This window comes from Dipodomys spectabilis, unplaced genomic scaffold (genome assembly GCF_019054845.1).
Source record: "Dipodomys spectabilis isolate Male_0828 unplaced genomic scaffold, ASM1905484v1 ptg000066l, whole genome shotgun sequence".
Lineage (NCBI taxonomy): Eukaryota > Metazoa > Chordata > Mammalia > Rodentia > Heteromyidae > Dipodomys > Dipodomys spectabilis.
This window is the reverse complement of record NW_024870743.1, coordinates 4677656-4695051: the sequence shown is the minus strand read 5'-3', so window position 1 is coordinate 4695051 and position 17396 is coordinate 4677656. Positions and strand designations below refer to the sequence as shown.

At 48.8% G+C, this 17396-nt stretch overlaps 1 protein-coding gene across 2 annotated transcripts in view; it reads right to left on the bottom strand.

The window, feature by feature from the left end:
* Grhl1 (grainyhead like transcription factor 1) overlaps positions 1–17163 on the bottom strand; it is a 55878-nt gene extending 38715 nt beyond the window's left edge. The window contains exons 1-8 of one of the 2 annotated variants that reach the window (XM_042680759.1): positions 16987–17163; positions 13050–13236; positions 8898–8968; positions 6043–6433; positions 4354–4430; positions 2035–2191; positions 1786–1897; positions 11–105 (exon numbers count right to left, since the gene is read on the bottom strand). In XM_042680759.1, the coding sequence (XP_042536693.1) occupies positions 11–105; positions 1786–1897; positions 2035–2191; positions 4354–4430; positions 6043–6433; positions 8898–8968; positions 13050–13236; positions 16987–17006 (1110 nt within the window). In that variant the 5' untranslated portion in view covers positions 17007–17163. The remainder of the gene's footprint in view (positions 1–10; positions 106–1785; positions 1898–2034; positions 2192–4353; positions 4431–6042; positions 6434–8897; positions 8969–13049; positions 13237–16986) is intronic. The other variant, XM_042680758.1, reaches the window with a different exon arrangement.
* Positions 17164–17396: the final 233 nt, after the last annotated feature.

Here is a 17396-nt window from a genome sequence, read left to right as displayed (position 1 = left end):
TATGACATACCTTTGCTTCATCGTTAATGTCCCAGGTGAAGGAAATGGCATTGTAAGCAATCTCCTCGATATTACTGATGGTATTGAAGCTTTCTTTATAGTCAGCTGTGTGAAGTAATGAGCAAGAGAAACAGTCATCATTCTTCAACATGAGATCACAGCAGCTCCAGCATCAAGCTTTCTACATTATCCCCTCTAGATAATCTAAATTAGTATTTCATGGGGTTGAGAGAGGAAAAAAACGAAGAGCGTTGGGTGTGACGGAGCATGTCTGGAAGGCTAAGGCTGGAGAACAGCGAGCTGGAGGCCAGTCTGTAGGCCACCTTGGGCTACAGAGTGAGCCCTTGTCAAAAAGAAAAGAAAAAAGATGAACGAAAGACCCAGAGACAATAGAGACAATCTTAGATATATGCGATCCAGTTTTATTATGTAAAAATTAGGAAATGTAGATCTATAACGTTTGAGTAATGATCTCAAGGTCACAAAATTAGGCAAGGATTAGAATCCAGTTCTTCAAGTCTTCTGAAAAGACATGAAGGAAAAGGGAAAGCAATGCTAGGATCAGTGGCCACTAGTGATGGAGGCAACGGCTTTGTGTGGACACGGTACCCATGCAAGACCAGCTTTAGGAAGCGTGGATGTGCTTTGTGCTGCTGCCCACTGGTTATTTACACGAGATGAGCAGGCAGCACGGCTGGACGTGGAATGAGGAAAGACAGGCACTGCAGGGCAGTAGAATTTCCTTTTACTTATTTGGGCTTTTCTCCTCCTTATCACTATCTCCAAATGATGATCAGCCATCTCCTAATGAAGACATTGCCCCCCAAAAATGCACACGCCAGGCTGAGAGTAGAGCTCAGAGGCAGAGTGTTCGCCTGCAGGTGCGAAGTGCTGGGTTCCACCATGAACACCCCAAAGAGGGAAAAACAAAACAAGCAAAAAACAAATGCACAGAAACGGAGGGACAAGGGTGAGCACATGCAGCAGCGGCACTCACTAGACAGTATGTGGAAAATGAACTAGACAACTCGTGGGGAGACGGGAGGGAAAAACTGGGAGAGAGTGAGGGAAGGGAAAACATTGTCCAAAAAGAAATGTACTCTTTACCTGATTTATAAACTGTAACCCCTGTGTATATCACCTTAATGATAACAATGATTTAAAAAAAAAAAAAAACCAAAACAATGCAGATTGAAAGCAGGTGCTTCTTTGCTGAGTTCTGGGGGACTCACGCCTGTAATCCTGGCTTCCCAGGAGGCTGAAATCTGAGGATCTCAGTTCAAAGCCAGCCTGGGCAGGAAAGTTAGTGAGACTCTTTACCTCAAGTAACCACTAAAAGGCCGAAGTGGCTCAAAAGGTAGAGCACCAACCCTGAGCAAAAAACAGTGCCCAGGCCCTGATTTCAAGCCATCACGCAGGGGCGCACACACACACACACACCAAAAAACCAACCAAACGAGGTGCTCCTATGCTGGCTGGCTAAGGCTCGCACGCACACACACACCAAAAAACCAACCAAACGAGGTGCTCCTATGCTGGCTGGCTGAGGCTCCAGCCCTGGTGCCACATGGAAAGCTAGTGCTGGGGCAAGGCCTCGGGGAGGAAGCAAGGGCACAGCACGGATTCCAGGAGGCCCAGGGCAGTTTCTGGAAGAGATCAGTGGCTGGCATAAAAATTCAACTGCTTTCGGCAGGAAGCTGACCGCTGCCAAAAATAACTGGACTGCAAAGGCTGGGGCGCGGGCTCCTCTGAGAACGAGAGTGGGTGCGGGCATGGGCACCTTACCTATGTCAATGCACCTTTGTTTAGCAGTGTGCTGGCGAGAGTGCCAGTACTTCCAGTGCCGTAGCTGATCCTCTCTGCTCTTGTCTTCTGCAAAAACCACCATGATCACGCTCTGCGAACGAGAAGCACCACTGCGTTCAGATCTTACACTTGGAGGTTTTCAATTGGAGCTGCTTCAGGCCTGGAGAGATTAGGACCTGGAGACAGCAGAAGCGGGACCTGGAGAACAGGAGATGGGGCAGAACTTACTCGAACTTTGCTGATGGGGTGGTGGATCCCTTCGTTGCTGCTCACCTCCTTCAAGGTGACGGGGTAGAACTGGCCTTTGTTGAGGTACGTCATCGTGCTGTCTCCCGGCTTCTGCCGCAGCGACTTGGATGCTTCTAAGGTATACTCAAAATTGTTCCTGCAGGACAAAATGCCACACAGCTCTAATCCAGTCTTTTGGAAGCTTCTGGTATTTTAGTACAGTGGTGAAATGCTTCAGTGTGGGATGTACTGAGAAAACAGACCAGCAGCAAGCACAGAACTGACTATACCATAGAATGAGAACCCGCTACCTTCTTACAGGTTAAATAGAATCTTAGAACACCAGCACCAGCAATTCTCCAATCCCTCAGACAGGGTATAATGGAACGCTGACAAGAAATCTTAGGATGTGACGTTACAATGAGATGTTGGGAGACTCGGGCTGTCTGGAAATGAAGAGGGCAGGATCTCCTAAGACACACTGCCAACCTGCTCCTTATTGACAAAGGTTGCAGGAGGAGGCAGGAAGCCACGCACTAAATCCAATTTGGCATGCCCATTACTCTTTTGCCCTTTCTGCTTGAGATTTCAACACCTCTGACGCTCCCATTACCTGACATCCTCACTCATACATGTCCCTGAAGAACCTCCCAGGCAAGAAGTCAGCAAATGACACTGATCTTTTTTTTTTTTTTTCCTCCAGTCCTGAGGCTTAAATTCAGGGCTCGGGCACTGTCCCTGGGCTTCTTCTACCACTTGAGCCATAGGGCCACTTCCAGACTTTTCTGTTTATATGGTACTGAGGAATCAAACCCTAGGCTTCATGCATGCTAGGCAAGCACTCTACCACTAAGTTACATTCCAAACCCAACATTGATCTTTATAAATAAAGTTTTATTAGAATACAGCCACACCATCTACTTATGCATTACTCGTGGCTTCTACTACATTATGACGGCAGAGACGGGTAATCACAGAGTTGATAAAAGGCCATAAAGACCACAAAACCTAAACTGTGTACTAGAGAACCTGTCATGTGAAAAGGTTGCCAACCCCACCCCAGACTCTACAAGTATCTGAGGTTGTGACCTATGCAGCCTGGGGCAGATATGTAGAGGAAATCCTAAACCTCACAATCCTTTATTTTTGGTTGGTTTTGGAGTTTGAACTCTGAGCTTGGGCACTGTCCCTCAGCTCTCTAGCTCAAGGTGAGCACTCTACCACTTGAGCCACAGCACCTCTTCCAGTCTTCAGTGGTTAACTGGAGATAAGAGTCTCACAGTCTCTCCTGCCTGGGCTGGCTTTGAACCTTGATCCTCAGATCTCAGCCTCTTGAGTAGCTAGGATTACAGGTGCAAGGCTCACAACACTTTTAAAAATTATGATATAGAACATGTTTAAAAAAACACATCTAAAATGAGATTCTCGATTAAAAACAGACATACAAAAAAAAAAAAAACTCCGAAGGTCTTTGTAAGTATTCCTAAAGAATTTGGAAAATACACTCCCTCCCAGAATGGGCTACAGTTTTATGAAGCTAATGAGCTGTCAGGGCTATTTATTTTAACACTAACAGGGCCAATTTTTAAAAGCCACTTAAGGCCGGCTCTAGTGACTCACGCCTGTAATCTTAGTTGCTCAGGAGTCTGAGATCTGAGGATCATAGTCAAAGCCAGCCCAGGCAGACAAAGCTGAGACTCACATCTCCACATAACCAGCAGAAAACTAGAAGTGAAGATGAGTTCAAGTAGTAGAGATGTCAGCTGTGAGTAACAAAACTGAATGAGCATATAAGGCCCCGAGTTCAAGCCAAAGTTCAGCACCAAATATAAAAATGCCACTTTCACCCTAGCAGTGAGCCACTGTCGGGACTGGCAGTGTATTCTTTCCCTAATGAACCTTCCCGCTGCTCTCACTACATCTGGATCTCGCTTCAGCTCTTCTTCTGCAGGACCCAAGTGGGCAGGGTTGGCTCACTTGATGTTTCTCCTGCATTCTCACCTAATGCTATGCTTTGAAGCAGAGGGGGCCCCTTTGATCTAGTGGAGTCTGCAGCTCTCCTTACGTGTTCCGTCCCACTGTATCCCAGAAAGAAGCCAAGGAAGGGAAAGCACCAACACCAGGAGCTGAGGAAGCTGGGAACCATCAGGGTCCAAAATCAAGTGCGCTGCAGCAAGTGTCCTCTCCCCAAGACCAGGCCAAAGTCAGAGAGAGAGGAAGGAGAAGCCCGCCAAAGCCACCTCGGATTCGATAGTGTCGGGTGCAAAAGGGAAGAGCTCATAAGTGCTGAAAACTGAAAAGTCAAAAGACAACGATTACCCAGAAACACTGTCAAACACATAGTCCTCTGAGTTCATGCCCGGCATCCGCAGACTGAGGTCCGAGGGGAAGAAAACCTGAAATATTAATGTAATAAGCCACAACCATTTAACCATCATCAGTTACCAGCAGCTGAGGTCCTCAAAGCACATGATATGTGGCTTCCGGCACACGTTATCATTCTGATGTTTGTTTCAAAATAAAAATTCTAATGGAGCCGGGCACCGGTGGCTCACGCCTGAAATCCTAGCTTCAGGAGGCTGAGATCTTAGGATCACCATTCAAAGCCAGCCCGGGCAGGAAAATCTGTGAGACTCTTATCTCCAATAAACCACTAGAAAACCAGAAGTGGCGCTGTGGCTCAAGGGGTAGAGCGCTCACCTTGAGCTGAAGAGCTGAGGGACAGCACCCAAGCCCAGAGTTAAGCCCCACGACCGACCAAAAAAAAAAAAAAAAAAAACTTCTAATGGCTGGGCACTGGTGGCTCACAGCAGTAATCCTAGCTATGTAGGAGACAGATCTGAGGATCATGGTTCAAAGTTAGCCCAGGCAGGAAAGTCCAACTCTTTTCGCCCATTAACCACCAGAAAACCGGAAATGGAGCTGTGGCTCAAAGTGGTAGTGCTAGCTTTGAACAAAAAAGCTCAGAGACAGCGCCCAGGTCTAGAGTTCAAGCCCCATGATCAACCAAAAAAAATTTTTTTAATTAAAAAATGAAAATTCTAAATCAGAAGTTTACATTTTAAAAATTATCAAAAAGGAAAATATCCACTTCTATATATCACTTTGGTAAATTAAACTCTCCCTGTAGCCAGGCATGGTGGCACATGCCTGAATCCCCAGCTCTCAGGAGACTGAAGCAGGAATAGATCAAGTTTAAGGCCAGCCTGGGCTATATAGATAGATTCTGTTTCTAAACAAACAAACAAGATGATCCATGTATCCACCCACAAAATGCCTGTGATCCACTGTCTCCTTTCCTACTCCCACACAGCCCAAGTGTTCAGACTCTAGAATCCACAACCCCAACAGCATGAGGTCTGGTAGCTGAGTTCGCGCCCAGTCTCAATGGGTCTGCCACAGGAGTAGCTGCTCCACCTCAGAGGCCATTTCGCCCACCAGGGCTCTAAGATTGGTTCCAATGCCCTAAATCCCGAACGTTCCCTGAGTGTGCTGTGCCTACTCATGAGCCCTCAGAACTCCTTGGAACTAATTTGTAAATTTCACGCCATGCGCTATGAAGTACGTCCCTCCCTCCCCAACTGCTCCACCAAGCAAGAAGCACCCAGCCAACACATGAGCCATGCTTCGTGTGAACACGAGCTGCCGGGAGCTTGCCTGGGTCCTAGAATACCAGCTGCAAGCAGACTGTGCGAATCTGTCTGTGGTCAATGCAAGATGAGGCCTGGGGTTCCCTCTGGCTCTCTCGCCAGCAAATCACTTCAATGAAATCATAATTGTTAACTCAGCTGCCGGGAAGATTAGCCCTGTGGCCTGGATGATAATTTCTGGATTTATAGGTTTAGCTTACAAATTATACCCATGGGCCTTTTCTCTTCAAAACAAATCTTCTATTCCTAATCCACTTGCTGCAGGCTGAGTTTCAAGCTTACATAACAAGGAAAAGGTGGAACCCAATACTTAGACAAACACAGCACAGTCTTAGGAAGATTTTTTTGTTTCCTGTACCTCCTGAACGCCCTCCTTGAAGGTCTCAGAGAAGGTGGAGTCTGGAGTCCGCCGCTGAGCATTGGGAGGCTGAGCGCCCGAGCTGAACTGGTCTGCGGTCAGATTCCGGTCAAACACCACCACGCGCTCCGTGGGCTCGGGGTGATACCCTGCGGGGGGGATTCCCACAGCAAAGCCATGTGGCTGGATTTCCGTCTTGATGGAGTGTGTAGGCATGGTTGCTATGGAGACCGTGACTGTAGTATCCGGCGCAGTCAGATGGCCCCTCTTCTCGACGCCCAGCTGGTTGCCGTGGGGAAGGACGATGTTAAAGGGCACGTTTTTCAAGACCTGCACTCTGTTTTCTCCGGCAGCAATGAGGGGCTGTTCAGTCACATTTGGGATGCTGTTTCTTTAAGAAAGAAAGAAAGAAAAAGAAGGAAACTGCCTTTTCAAATCCCATGCTGATGACAGTTTTCTGAGATATCTTTTGGGGGTGCTGGGGATCAGACCCAGGGCTCCGGAATGCCACAGAAGCTTCCACCAGAGCCACCCCTTCCCTGCCCCTGACAATTTGAGTTCCTTACTGAAGCAATGCAGTTGGAGGAGATCAACTTAACAGTCAAAAGCCCAAAAGCACGAAGTGACATCTCCTTGAAATACTGAGGACTCAAACCACACCTTTCCTTTCCATAAACCTAATACAAATGCCCATAATTTACTGTAAGCCTGAAGGCACACACATAAACTGCTGAGTTGGGGCTACAGTACCGTCTGGAGTCAGATTGCCTGGGTTCAGGTTCTGTGTCAGCCTGAAGCTGCTCCGTCTCTCGGGGCTCACCCTCACCTGTGAAATGGGGTAACTTGTCTGTCTTCTCAGGGAGCTGAGGGAGGAAGGCAGGGCCCATGCTAGGCGCAGGGAGCGACGCCAGCACACAGTGGCTCAACGAGAGGCTGACTTTACCCTTTTCTTTTCCTACCACTCATGCTCTTTGGTTTTCTACAGAAAGCCTAGTATTGCTGGGCGCTAGTGGCTCACGCCTGTAGTCCTAGCTACTCAGGAGGCTGAGATCTGAGGATCAAGGTTCAAAGCCAGCCTGGGCAGGAGAGTCTGAGACTTATCTCCAATTAACCACCAGAACACTGGAAGTGGTGCTGTGGCTTAAGCAGTAGAGCGCTTGCCTTGAGCTGAAGAGCTGAGGGATAGCCCTTAAGCCCAGAATTCAAGCCCCACAACAGACAAAAGAAAGAAAAAGCAAGCAAGCAAGCAAGCAAGCCAGCAAGCCAGCCTACTATCACCAGGTGCTGGTGGTTCCAGCCACTCAGGAGGCTGCTATCTGAGAGTTGAGGTTCAAAGCCAGCCTGGGCAGAAAAACCTCTGGAGACTCTTATCTCTAATTAACCAGCAAAAAGGCTGGAAGTGGAGCTATGGTTCAGGAGGTAAAGCACCAGCCTTGAGTGAAAAAGCAAAGGGACAGCATCCAGGCCCTGAGTTTAAGTCCCAGGACTGGCACCAAAAAAAAAAAAAAAAAAAAGGCTAATTATCATCTTGTACCAGTATAATTTTCCATGAAATTTTAGCTTAACCGTTGTGCAATATTCTATGACTTCTAATGGGTAATATTAATGTGTTTTTAAAGCCCCCTAAATCTTACAGGCTGAAAAAGCAAGGAAAGAAGCAGCTGTGAAGTTTGTATATTTCAAGAACAATAACCTGTTCATAACATATGGTATAACCTGACAAGTGTCTTCAAAGAAGCTTTCTGCCAGGTGTGGGGGCACACACCTGTAATCCCAGCACTCAGGAGGCTGAGGTAGGAGGCACACATCTATAATCCCAGCATTCGGGAGGCTGAAATAGGAAGGCCAGACTAGGGTACATTGTGAGACTGTCTCAAAAACATTTTTTAAAAGTTTTCATGAGGCTGGGAATGTGGCGTAGTGGTAGAGTGCTTGCCTAGCATGCATGAAGCCGTGGGTTCGATTCCTTAGTACCACATCAACAGAAAAAGCCGGAAGTGGTGCTGTGGCTCAAGTGGTAGAGTGCTAGCCTTGAGCAAAAGCAGCTCAGGGTCAGTGCTCATGTACTGAGTACAAGCCCCCAGGACTGGCAAAAACAGAACAAAACAAAACAAAAAAAAAAAAAGTTTTCATGACTTGTAGCCATAAAGTTAAGACAATATCCTGAAAGTTGTTGGGTTTTTTTTTTTTTCGGTTCCAAAACTGGAATTCAGACTGGATACACTTTCACTCACTGGCTAGCGCCTGACCAAGTGAACACTGCCTCCAAACCCTATTTCCTGACCTATTTTAAAAGTACCTTCGAGAGGAGTTTGAACAGCATTTAATTTATCTGCTGAGTTTTACTCAGGCAGCTATTCAAGCATCATGGCGTTTACCGTGTGTGCACTTTCCTCGGGCTTTGCCCATGCTCGGCAAGCAGGGCAGCAGCCCCTGATCTTTCTGAGCCAGAATGACCATGGAACCCAGGCTGACCGCAACCTCCACTGTCTCCTGCTTCTACTTCCTGAGCGCAGGGATGTTAGGCATGTGATGCCATACCTTTTTATTTTTTCTGTCTGCCACATCCTCCTTATTAAGTGGGTCTTGAAGCAAACAGGTTATCACTAGAATCATCCTTTGGAGGAGCAGAAATTTAATTCGATCACTTTCTAGAAAAGGCAACTCTGCTTAACAAACTGAGCTCTACTCAGAACCAGAGACCAATCAGAAGTGAAACCTGAACTTCCGACATTAGGAGTCCATTTACCCATCTCTCCCACTAGTGTTTGTTCACTTAGACAAAGTTCCCGCTTTATTTCCAGAAAGGCCGCGTTCTTCAGAGGCGCTGTTTCCAGCGGTGTGGTCCACATTACCTTTTGCTGTGCTCTGGCTCTGGGTGTTCAACCTCTGGCTTTGCCGTGGATGACCGTCTCTCCCTCGGGACCTAGAACATTGACACATGATAAGAACTCAGCTCTTAGCCGGGCGCTGGTGGCTCACGCCTGTAATCCTAGCTACTCAGGAGGCTGAGATCTGAGGATCGCGGTTCAAAGCCAGCCGGGGCAGGAAAGTCCGTGAAACTCTTATCTCCAATAAACCACCAGAAAACTGGAAGTGGTGCTGTAGCTCAAGTGGTAGAGCGCTCGCCTTGAGCTGAAGAGCTGAGGGACAGCGCCCAGGCCCAGAGTTCAAATCCCACGACTGACAAAAAAAAGAAAAAAAAAGAATTCAGCTCTTCCCAGGTGAAGAGAATTCACCCAAAGATTCCTGTGTCTCTCAGAGAATTTAACTGTTCAATTACCAGGCTCTGGTGATGCTCACTGAGGCACCGACTGCTCGCAAGGAGCTCGCGGACTGTCACAGTGGTTGGTAAAAAGCAGCTGTTATTTAGTTGCCACATCAACTTAAGACATCACAAATTAACTTTATCTTTGGAGAATAGGTTTCTTCTTTTTGGGGGGGTGCCAATACTGGAGTTTGAACTCAGGGCCTGGATAAAAAAGTGAGCCGCAGCAGCTCACTTTGGGCTTTTTGGTAGCTAATTGGAAGTAAACATCTCACAGACTCCTGCCAGGAGCTGGTTCTGAACCACATCCTCACTCAGCCTCCTGAGAAGCTAGGATTTCAGGTGTGAGCACCTTGGATCTCATCTGTTAAAAGAAAACTCTCGGGAGAGAAGCAGCTATGAAGCCACACCAAGCAATCCAACTTCCTTTCTGCCCCTCCCCTCAGACCTATGCGAAATGACAAGGAAGAGGCACAGGGCACCCCCTCCTCCCCGAAACTCCCCAGACACTTGGCGTGAGAAGAGTCCTTACATGCTTTGCAGTCATATGTCCATTACCCACAGGGCAAATCTACAACCTGATGACTCCCCACCCCTTGTCAGGGAGGTAAAGAACAGGCAGATGTTAGTGGGTTCACTGTGACCCCAATCCAGCCAGATCCAGACAAAACGCATCAGACAGTCCTGAGATGTGTGACAGTGGTCACCATTACAGACAAAACAAACTTCTGTCTTGTGTACTAACAAGGTGCTTTTAAAGCTTTATTGGTTATCAAGTAGTAGTAACTGATTCTGACAACTAAAGAATGAAAGCAAGTAATTCATCCAAAAAGAACACTTTATCACAAGAATCCTGGCAAGTCCCACTACAAAACTCTTACTGTTAATGGACAGACATGAGGAGAAGCTCTATCTCCTGAGATATAAAGTACTTTCATACTTTCAAGACACTTCATTTAGAACACACACATACATGCACATGCATACACACACACACACCTACACACACACACACACACACACACACACACACACACACACACACACACACACACACGAGTAGCTAATGTTTCTGGCAACAAACTTGTTGATCTTCTCTCATTCTCAAAAGTGTCTGTCAAAATCTGTCATAGGGGCTGGGAAGGTGGCTCAGTGGTGGTAGAGCGCTTGCCTTGCATGCATGAGGCCTTCGGTTCGATTCCTCAGCACCACATAAGCAGAAAAAGCCGGAAGTGGGGTTGAGTCTCAAGTGGTAGAGCGCTAGTCTACAACTGAAGAGCTGAGGGACAGTGCCCAGGCTCAGAGTTCAGGCCCCACAACCGACAAAAAAAAAAATCTATCACCTCTTAATCCTGAGTTTTTACACTGATTTGAGATCAATGAAACAAGCCAGAAGAACAGATAGACAATCATTTCCATTTCAAAGGAACTCTTCATGGCTACACTTTCCAGGCAAGGGTTTTCTAGCCCATCATTAGGTTTACATAAATTTTCTGTTCATATTAGAAGAAAAAAAAGGCTACTGAAACCCCTCAAACACCACAAAGTGGACACATGGCCTCATGCCAGGAAATAGCTCAAATTGAATTTTGTTCAGGGTTGTTTTTGTTTTTTGTTTTTTTGTTTTGCCCATTTAGTTATTTTTTCTTCCTCCTCTCTCATTTCCTTTTTTTTTTTTTTTTTTTTAATGTGGTCAAGGGGCTTGAACTCAGGACCTGGGACTTATCCCTGAGTTCTTTTTTGCTCAAGATTAGCACTTTACTACTTTGAGCCATAGGATCAATTCTGGCTTTCTGGTGGTTATTGGAGATAGGAATCTCATAGACTTTCCTTCCTGGGCTGGCTGTGAACCATGATCCTCAAATCTCAGCCTCCTGAGTAGCTAGGATTATAGGTGTGAGCCACCAGCACCTGGCCATTTTCCTTTCTTTCTTCTTTCTTCTCTCTTTCTTTCTCCCCCTCCTTCCTTCTTTCTCCCCCTACCTCTCTTCTACCTTCCCTTTCTCCCTTCCTCCCCTCCTTTCCTTCCTTCTTTCAAGACTGGGTCTCACTATATGGCCTAGACTGGTCTCAAACACTCACTATCTTCTTGACTTTGGCTTCCCCTAGCGCTGAGATTATAAGCATGTGGCACCAGGCTCAGTTTCTATTTTTCAGATATTCAGGAAATACAGGGTCAGAATGTAATAAAAGGCAAACAACTGGCAAATGTAGGTAAAAATAGTCATTATTCATTCCATTTTTAAAATTTTCTGTAATGGTAATACATGTACATAAACGGTAATAAATGTACACACACACACACAAACTGTCATTAAGAAGTTCCCGTCTCTCTGAAGGCAGAGGTGATGGCATGGTGATCAGATCTACGTCACGGGCAGCAACAGTGAGACAAAGGCCATGTGGCCCAGCTGGGCTTCTCTTCCACTCTGTTCAATTGTGTTCTAAACTGAATAGCCTTCCCCAAATATCTGCTGTTGGTCAGAAGAAAGGACAGGGAGGGAAAGCAGAAGCAGGCACGCCCCAGAGCAGAGAGCAGGATGGAGAAAGAGGCCAGCCTCCAGAGCTGGGTGTGGGTGGTTCACGCCTGAAATCCTAATTACTCATGAGGCTGAGATCTAAAGGTACAGGTTAGAAGCCAGCCTAGGCAAGAGAATCTGAGACTCTAATCTCCCATTAACACCCCCCCCCCCCCCCCCCGCCAAAAAAAGGCAAAGCAGGGCTGTGGCTCAAGTGGTTGAGCAGTGGCCTTGAGCATAACAACTCAGGGACAAGCCCAGGCCTACCAGCATGAGCCAGGCCAGAGCTGAACCCTGAGAGGTACTTTTGCAAGACCTGAGCGTCCAGCGTAGCACAGGTCATGAAGAGAAGATGACTGTGTTCTCAGGACTGCAAAGAGGATGCTGACCAAGACCAGTGCCCCTCCAGAGAATGAAAGCCACGCACAGATCCATGCAGATTATAGATTATATTTAATTAAGCCTAGTTTAAGTGCCTAGATCTTATACCAGAAAGCCCTAGACAAAAATGTGCTATTTTGGATATTTTCCCCCATGATTCCTACAATCAAATAAAATCTAAGACTCTGCAATAACATTCACAGAAAATGTAATCAGCTACCGGGCTCACACCCAGAATCCTGGCTACTCAGGAGGCTGAGATCTGAAGATCACAGTTCAAAGCCAGCCTGGACAGGAAAGCCCGTGAGACTCTTATCTCCAATTAACCACTCAAAAGCTGGAAGTAGAGCTTGGCTCAAGTGGTAGAATGTTGGCCTTGAGCAAAGCTCAGAGACAGATCCTAGGACCTGAGATCAAGCCCCAGGACTGGAACAAGGAAGAAAAAGACAAAGAACAAGACAAAGACAGAAAAAGAGATGCAACAAGCTGACTCACAGGAATAAAGGGGGCGCCATGCGTGCACCGGCTCTGCCGGCCCTCACGGAGTAGGAAGTACCTTTGGGCAGACACTGGCACTGGTAAGACACATCTACCATCTTCTTTTATGGTGCCTTGTCCTTTCCAATATAGCCAGACAGCTCCTACTTCATATGTTCCCAAACAACCCTTTGATTCCATGATGGAAGATTTTCAGCTTTGAAGCACAGTAAGTCAAAGTACTCATTAAACTATTTACAGTCACTACAGAAGCACCTAGCATTACAATCTAGAGCAAATGACTGTTTTATATGCGCTGAGCCAAGGGCATGAGAGCGGGCTGGGGGGGGGGGGGAGTATACCTTGTAGTAGTCGTAGAGCAGGCCGAGCGCAGCCGCGCTGTCCTCGTCCCCGTTGATGCTCATCATCGCTTTGGTGGCCGCAGTGAGAGGGTTCTCCAGGAAAGACTTCCAAGCTTCATCCTCGCTAGTATAGGAGCGCCTCTGAGGATAAAGTGCTTCATTCTGAAGAACTAACACTGGCCGTTTGCTTCAGAGAGAGAGAGAAAGAAGAAGTCACACTTGCAACTGCAAAGGCATCGTGAGCTGATTTCCAAAGAACCAAACAAGCAATTCTTTGGTATTCCAATAAAAATAATCTATTGTTCCATCAGTGATCCATTATGTCCAATGAAGAGTAGGTCTGAATAAAAATACAGTCCAAGCCAGGGTGCTGATGGCTCATCCTTGTAAACCTAGCTACTCAGGAGGCTGAGATCTGAGGATCACAGTTCAAAGCCAGCCCTGGCAGAAAGTCCATGAGACTCTTGTCTTCAATTAATCATCAAAAAACTGCAATAGAGCTGTGGCTCAAGTGGTAAAGTGTTAGCTCTGAGCAAAAAAGCTAAGGGACGGCTGGGCGCCAGTGGCTCACGCCTGTAATCCTAGCTACTCTGGAGGCTGAGATCTGAGCATCGCGGTTCAAAGCCAGCCCAGGCAGGAAAGACTATGAGACTCCTATCTCCAATAAACCACTAGAAAACCAGAAGTGGTGCTGTGGCTCAAGCGGTAGAGTGCTCACCTTGAGCTGAAGAGCTGAGGGACAGCGCCCAGGCCCAGAGTTCAAGCCCCACGACCAACAAAAAAAAAAAAGCTAAGGGACAGCACCCAAGCCCTGAATTCAAGCTCCAGGCAGGCAGGTAGGTGCCATGCATGTGTGCATACACATGCACGCACGCGCATGCGCATACACACACATGTGCATACACACACACACACACACACACACACACACACACAGATCAATGGGTCACCCCAAGATGCAGTTGGGTAACCTACAGCTAAGTTACATATGGGACCTACATCCAGGGTATGCTACTTAGCAAAACTTCAAAAACACCCCAAGAAAATGCCAAACTGTTCAAATATTCTGCATAAAGACAGGGGCAGAGAGTAGGTTTCTTCTCTCCAAACTCATAATCAGGCTCTTTTCCCCAATATGCACAGGGCTCAGCACACTCGCTGCTCGTCATATTTCCCTCTTTCTCCCACTGATGCCTCACCTTCAAACAACTCCTTCCCCAAAACAGGGGGAGGAGCAGAAAGAGAAAGGTTTCCTTCAGTTACCCTGGGGGTAGACTAGAAAGTGAGGGTATTCTACCTTACCAGCACAGTGAGCCTGGAATGTAGCCAAAGGGGGCTGTAAATCAATAAAGAGGCTTAATTTTCTAGCATGGGAGTTAACTGTTTAGCTTACTGATAAAACTCTTAAGAATCTACCATAAATAAAACCACCAAATGAAAGCAGATTTAAAAAAAGAAAAAAATAGGTAAAGAGATCTCGTTTTATTTTATGTTTTTATTTTGCCAATCTTGGGGCTTGAACTCAGGGCCTGGACCCTGTCCCTGAACTTGTTTTGCTCAAGGCTATCACCAAAGAGATCTACTTTAAAAAATCTTTACTTTCAGGGACCAAACTCAGTAGTGTTGGGCCACCTTGCTTGGGGCTCTGGGTTCAAACCCCAGGACACAGCCATCCCCTCCTGAGCCCTCCCCCAATAAAATCTTTACTAGTTTTTCACACTGGGCAAGAACTACCTCACTCTGGCTCTGCGGTTTGCTGGGGAAAATCCAGAAAAATCAATGGTGAACTTAATGAAACTTTCTAGAAGATTTAAAGGATTAAAGCAAACATTACCAGTTCCAAAATTCTGAAATGTAAACCACCTCAACAACTGTACAGTCATTACTATTTAATAAGTCAATAAAGAGAAAAATAAAACATTGACTCTAGCAAAATGAAGCAGGTTATTGGGGGTTTGGTGGGGGGAGAAGGAAAAACACAGTTCACGTTTTGAACTGCTCTAAATGATCACTATTGTAGCAAGCAAAATTAGGGATCTATTCTCATTGCAACACCCAAATGAAATATGTAAATGGCGCAAAGGTGACCTACCTTTTCCAAAAGTGAATGTAGAAAGACGGATTATCTTTTTAAGTAATCAGCAAAGGTTAGTGTTTGGCAGTCACCCAGGCGCTTGAAAACCAGATATAGATTTAGAAAAAAGGAGAACATCTTTGAAAAGGAGAGGAAAAAAAAAAGAAGCCCAGCAACTTCGATTACCCTGGGCAGGAAGGTGGAGCGCTCTACTTCAGAGCCTAGGTCTTGACTCAGATGCCTGCGAACAGATCCCAGAGCTGGCCCTTGACAAAGGCCATGTGGGGATGGTTTGCGATTTTAACACAAAACGCTGAAGGATTGTTCCAAGTAGATGGCTTGTTTAGAAATGACGTTATATGTGTAAGATTCAACTTCTAACGAAATAAATATACCAAGCGGCCTTCTCCAAGCCATCCCTTTCAGAGCTCAGAGCTACAGAGGCGGTGCGGTACCTGGAACCAGGCCTGCAGAGATTTCCTGGTGCACTGCCCAGCTATTATTAATGCCTAATAACTACTTCAGAGCACTACCACAGCTTTGGTGCCCACACTGCCAGTTTCTTCCCGCTTTCCCGTCTTCCATCCCCCACCTCCAATGTGCAGAAGCATCAGAAAATAAACGTTTTCAGATGGCTTTACGTCTGTGATCACCCCGGGGGTGTTTCACTTTTCCAAAGTGTGCCTAAGGCCAACACGTTATAGCTTTGGAACTTCTGCCTTATCTTAACTTCAAGTCCCGAAGCCAACAGCACGGCAGCTGTCTCTCAGGGCTGACGGCTCTCATCCCTTCTGCTTAGAACCCTAACTGGTCCCCCGCTCCCCGCTCCCGTCTGCGGAGCTGCTGGAACCCGGGGCCTTCCAAACGTGCTAGGCCAGCGGTGGCCCAGACCTCCAAACACGGAGCCTGCAAGCAATCGTGTAACTAACTTTGCATGGCTACCTTCCTTCAACCCCAACGCGGGCACCCTTCCACCGATCCTCGACGAAGAGCCGCCCAACGCTCTGCCTCGGATCCAAACATGACCGGCTGGGTGCCATTTCCTTTTACTATTATTATGACTTTAATGACTTTCTTTGGGAAGAGGTTTAGATTTACAGAAGAGTCGCAAGCAAAATACGGAACTCGTCCTCCACTCTGGCTCCCCAGTGTCTCCCACGACCACCCGACCCCTTCCTAGGCACGTTAAAAAAAAAAACAATTAAGAAAACCCCCACAAACCCCCCAGGCCCGGCCTCCCCGTCCTGGGGGCCTCGCAGTCCCGGCCTCCCCGTCCCGGGGCCTCGCAGTCCCGGCCTCCCCGTCCCGGGGCCTCGCAGTCCCGGCCTCCCCGTCCCGGGGCCTCGCAGTCCCGGCCTCCCCGTCCGGCCTCCCCGTCCCGGCGCCCTGCAGTTCCGTCCCCCCACCCCCACCCGTCCCGAGTCGAACGCGGCGATCAGTAATTACCATCGACGGACCCGGGCCAGGGAACACCCACGGCCGCGCGCGCTCTCCCCGGCCGGGGCGCGTCGCCCTTCGCCCGGATTCCTCCGGGAGTCCCGGCAAGTCGGCGGGCGTCGGCGGGTGACAGCGCCGAGGCTACGGACGTCCGCCTGGGAGCGCGTCTCCGCGCGGCCCGCGGGCCCCCGGCCTCCCGGAGGGGGACCCCTCGGCCGCCGAGCCCCCCACCCGTCCCCGTCCCACAAGGGGCGCGGGCGGCCCCGCCGCCCCCAGCGCCGGCCGGCGCCCGCCCCCCGCGCCCCGCAGCCCCGCGGCCCGGACGCCCCGCTCGCTGGCGGGCGGGCGGCAGGCAGGTGCCGGCGGCGGGAGGCCGAGGGCCGGCGGGGCCGCGGCGGCCGGACCCGGCGCCCGCGCCGCACTCACTTGTCGTACTCCTGTGTCATCGCGCTCGCTCGCTCGCTCGCTCGCCGCTGCCGGGCCGCAGAACTGGACTTTCGGGTTGGGACAGTACACCCGATCCGGGGGGAGGAGGCGGCGGCGGGCGGCGGGCGGCGCGCGGCGGCGGCTGGCGGGTCCGGAGCAGCGGCCCCGACGGGTTGGGTTCGCTTTTCTCGCTCTGAGCCGGCTCCGCGCGGGCTGCACGCACTGGGCGCCGGGCTCGGCCTCCCATTGGCTGGCGGGGCGCCGACCCGGGGCGGGGCCTCGGGGGCCGGGAGGCCGGACGCGCCTCCTGATTGGTCGGCTCCCGGAACGCCAGGGCGGGGTCCCGAGGGCCAGAGCGCGAGGGCGGGAGAAGGGGGAGTCGGCCGGCGGCGCGCTCCGCGTGGCGGCGC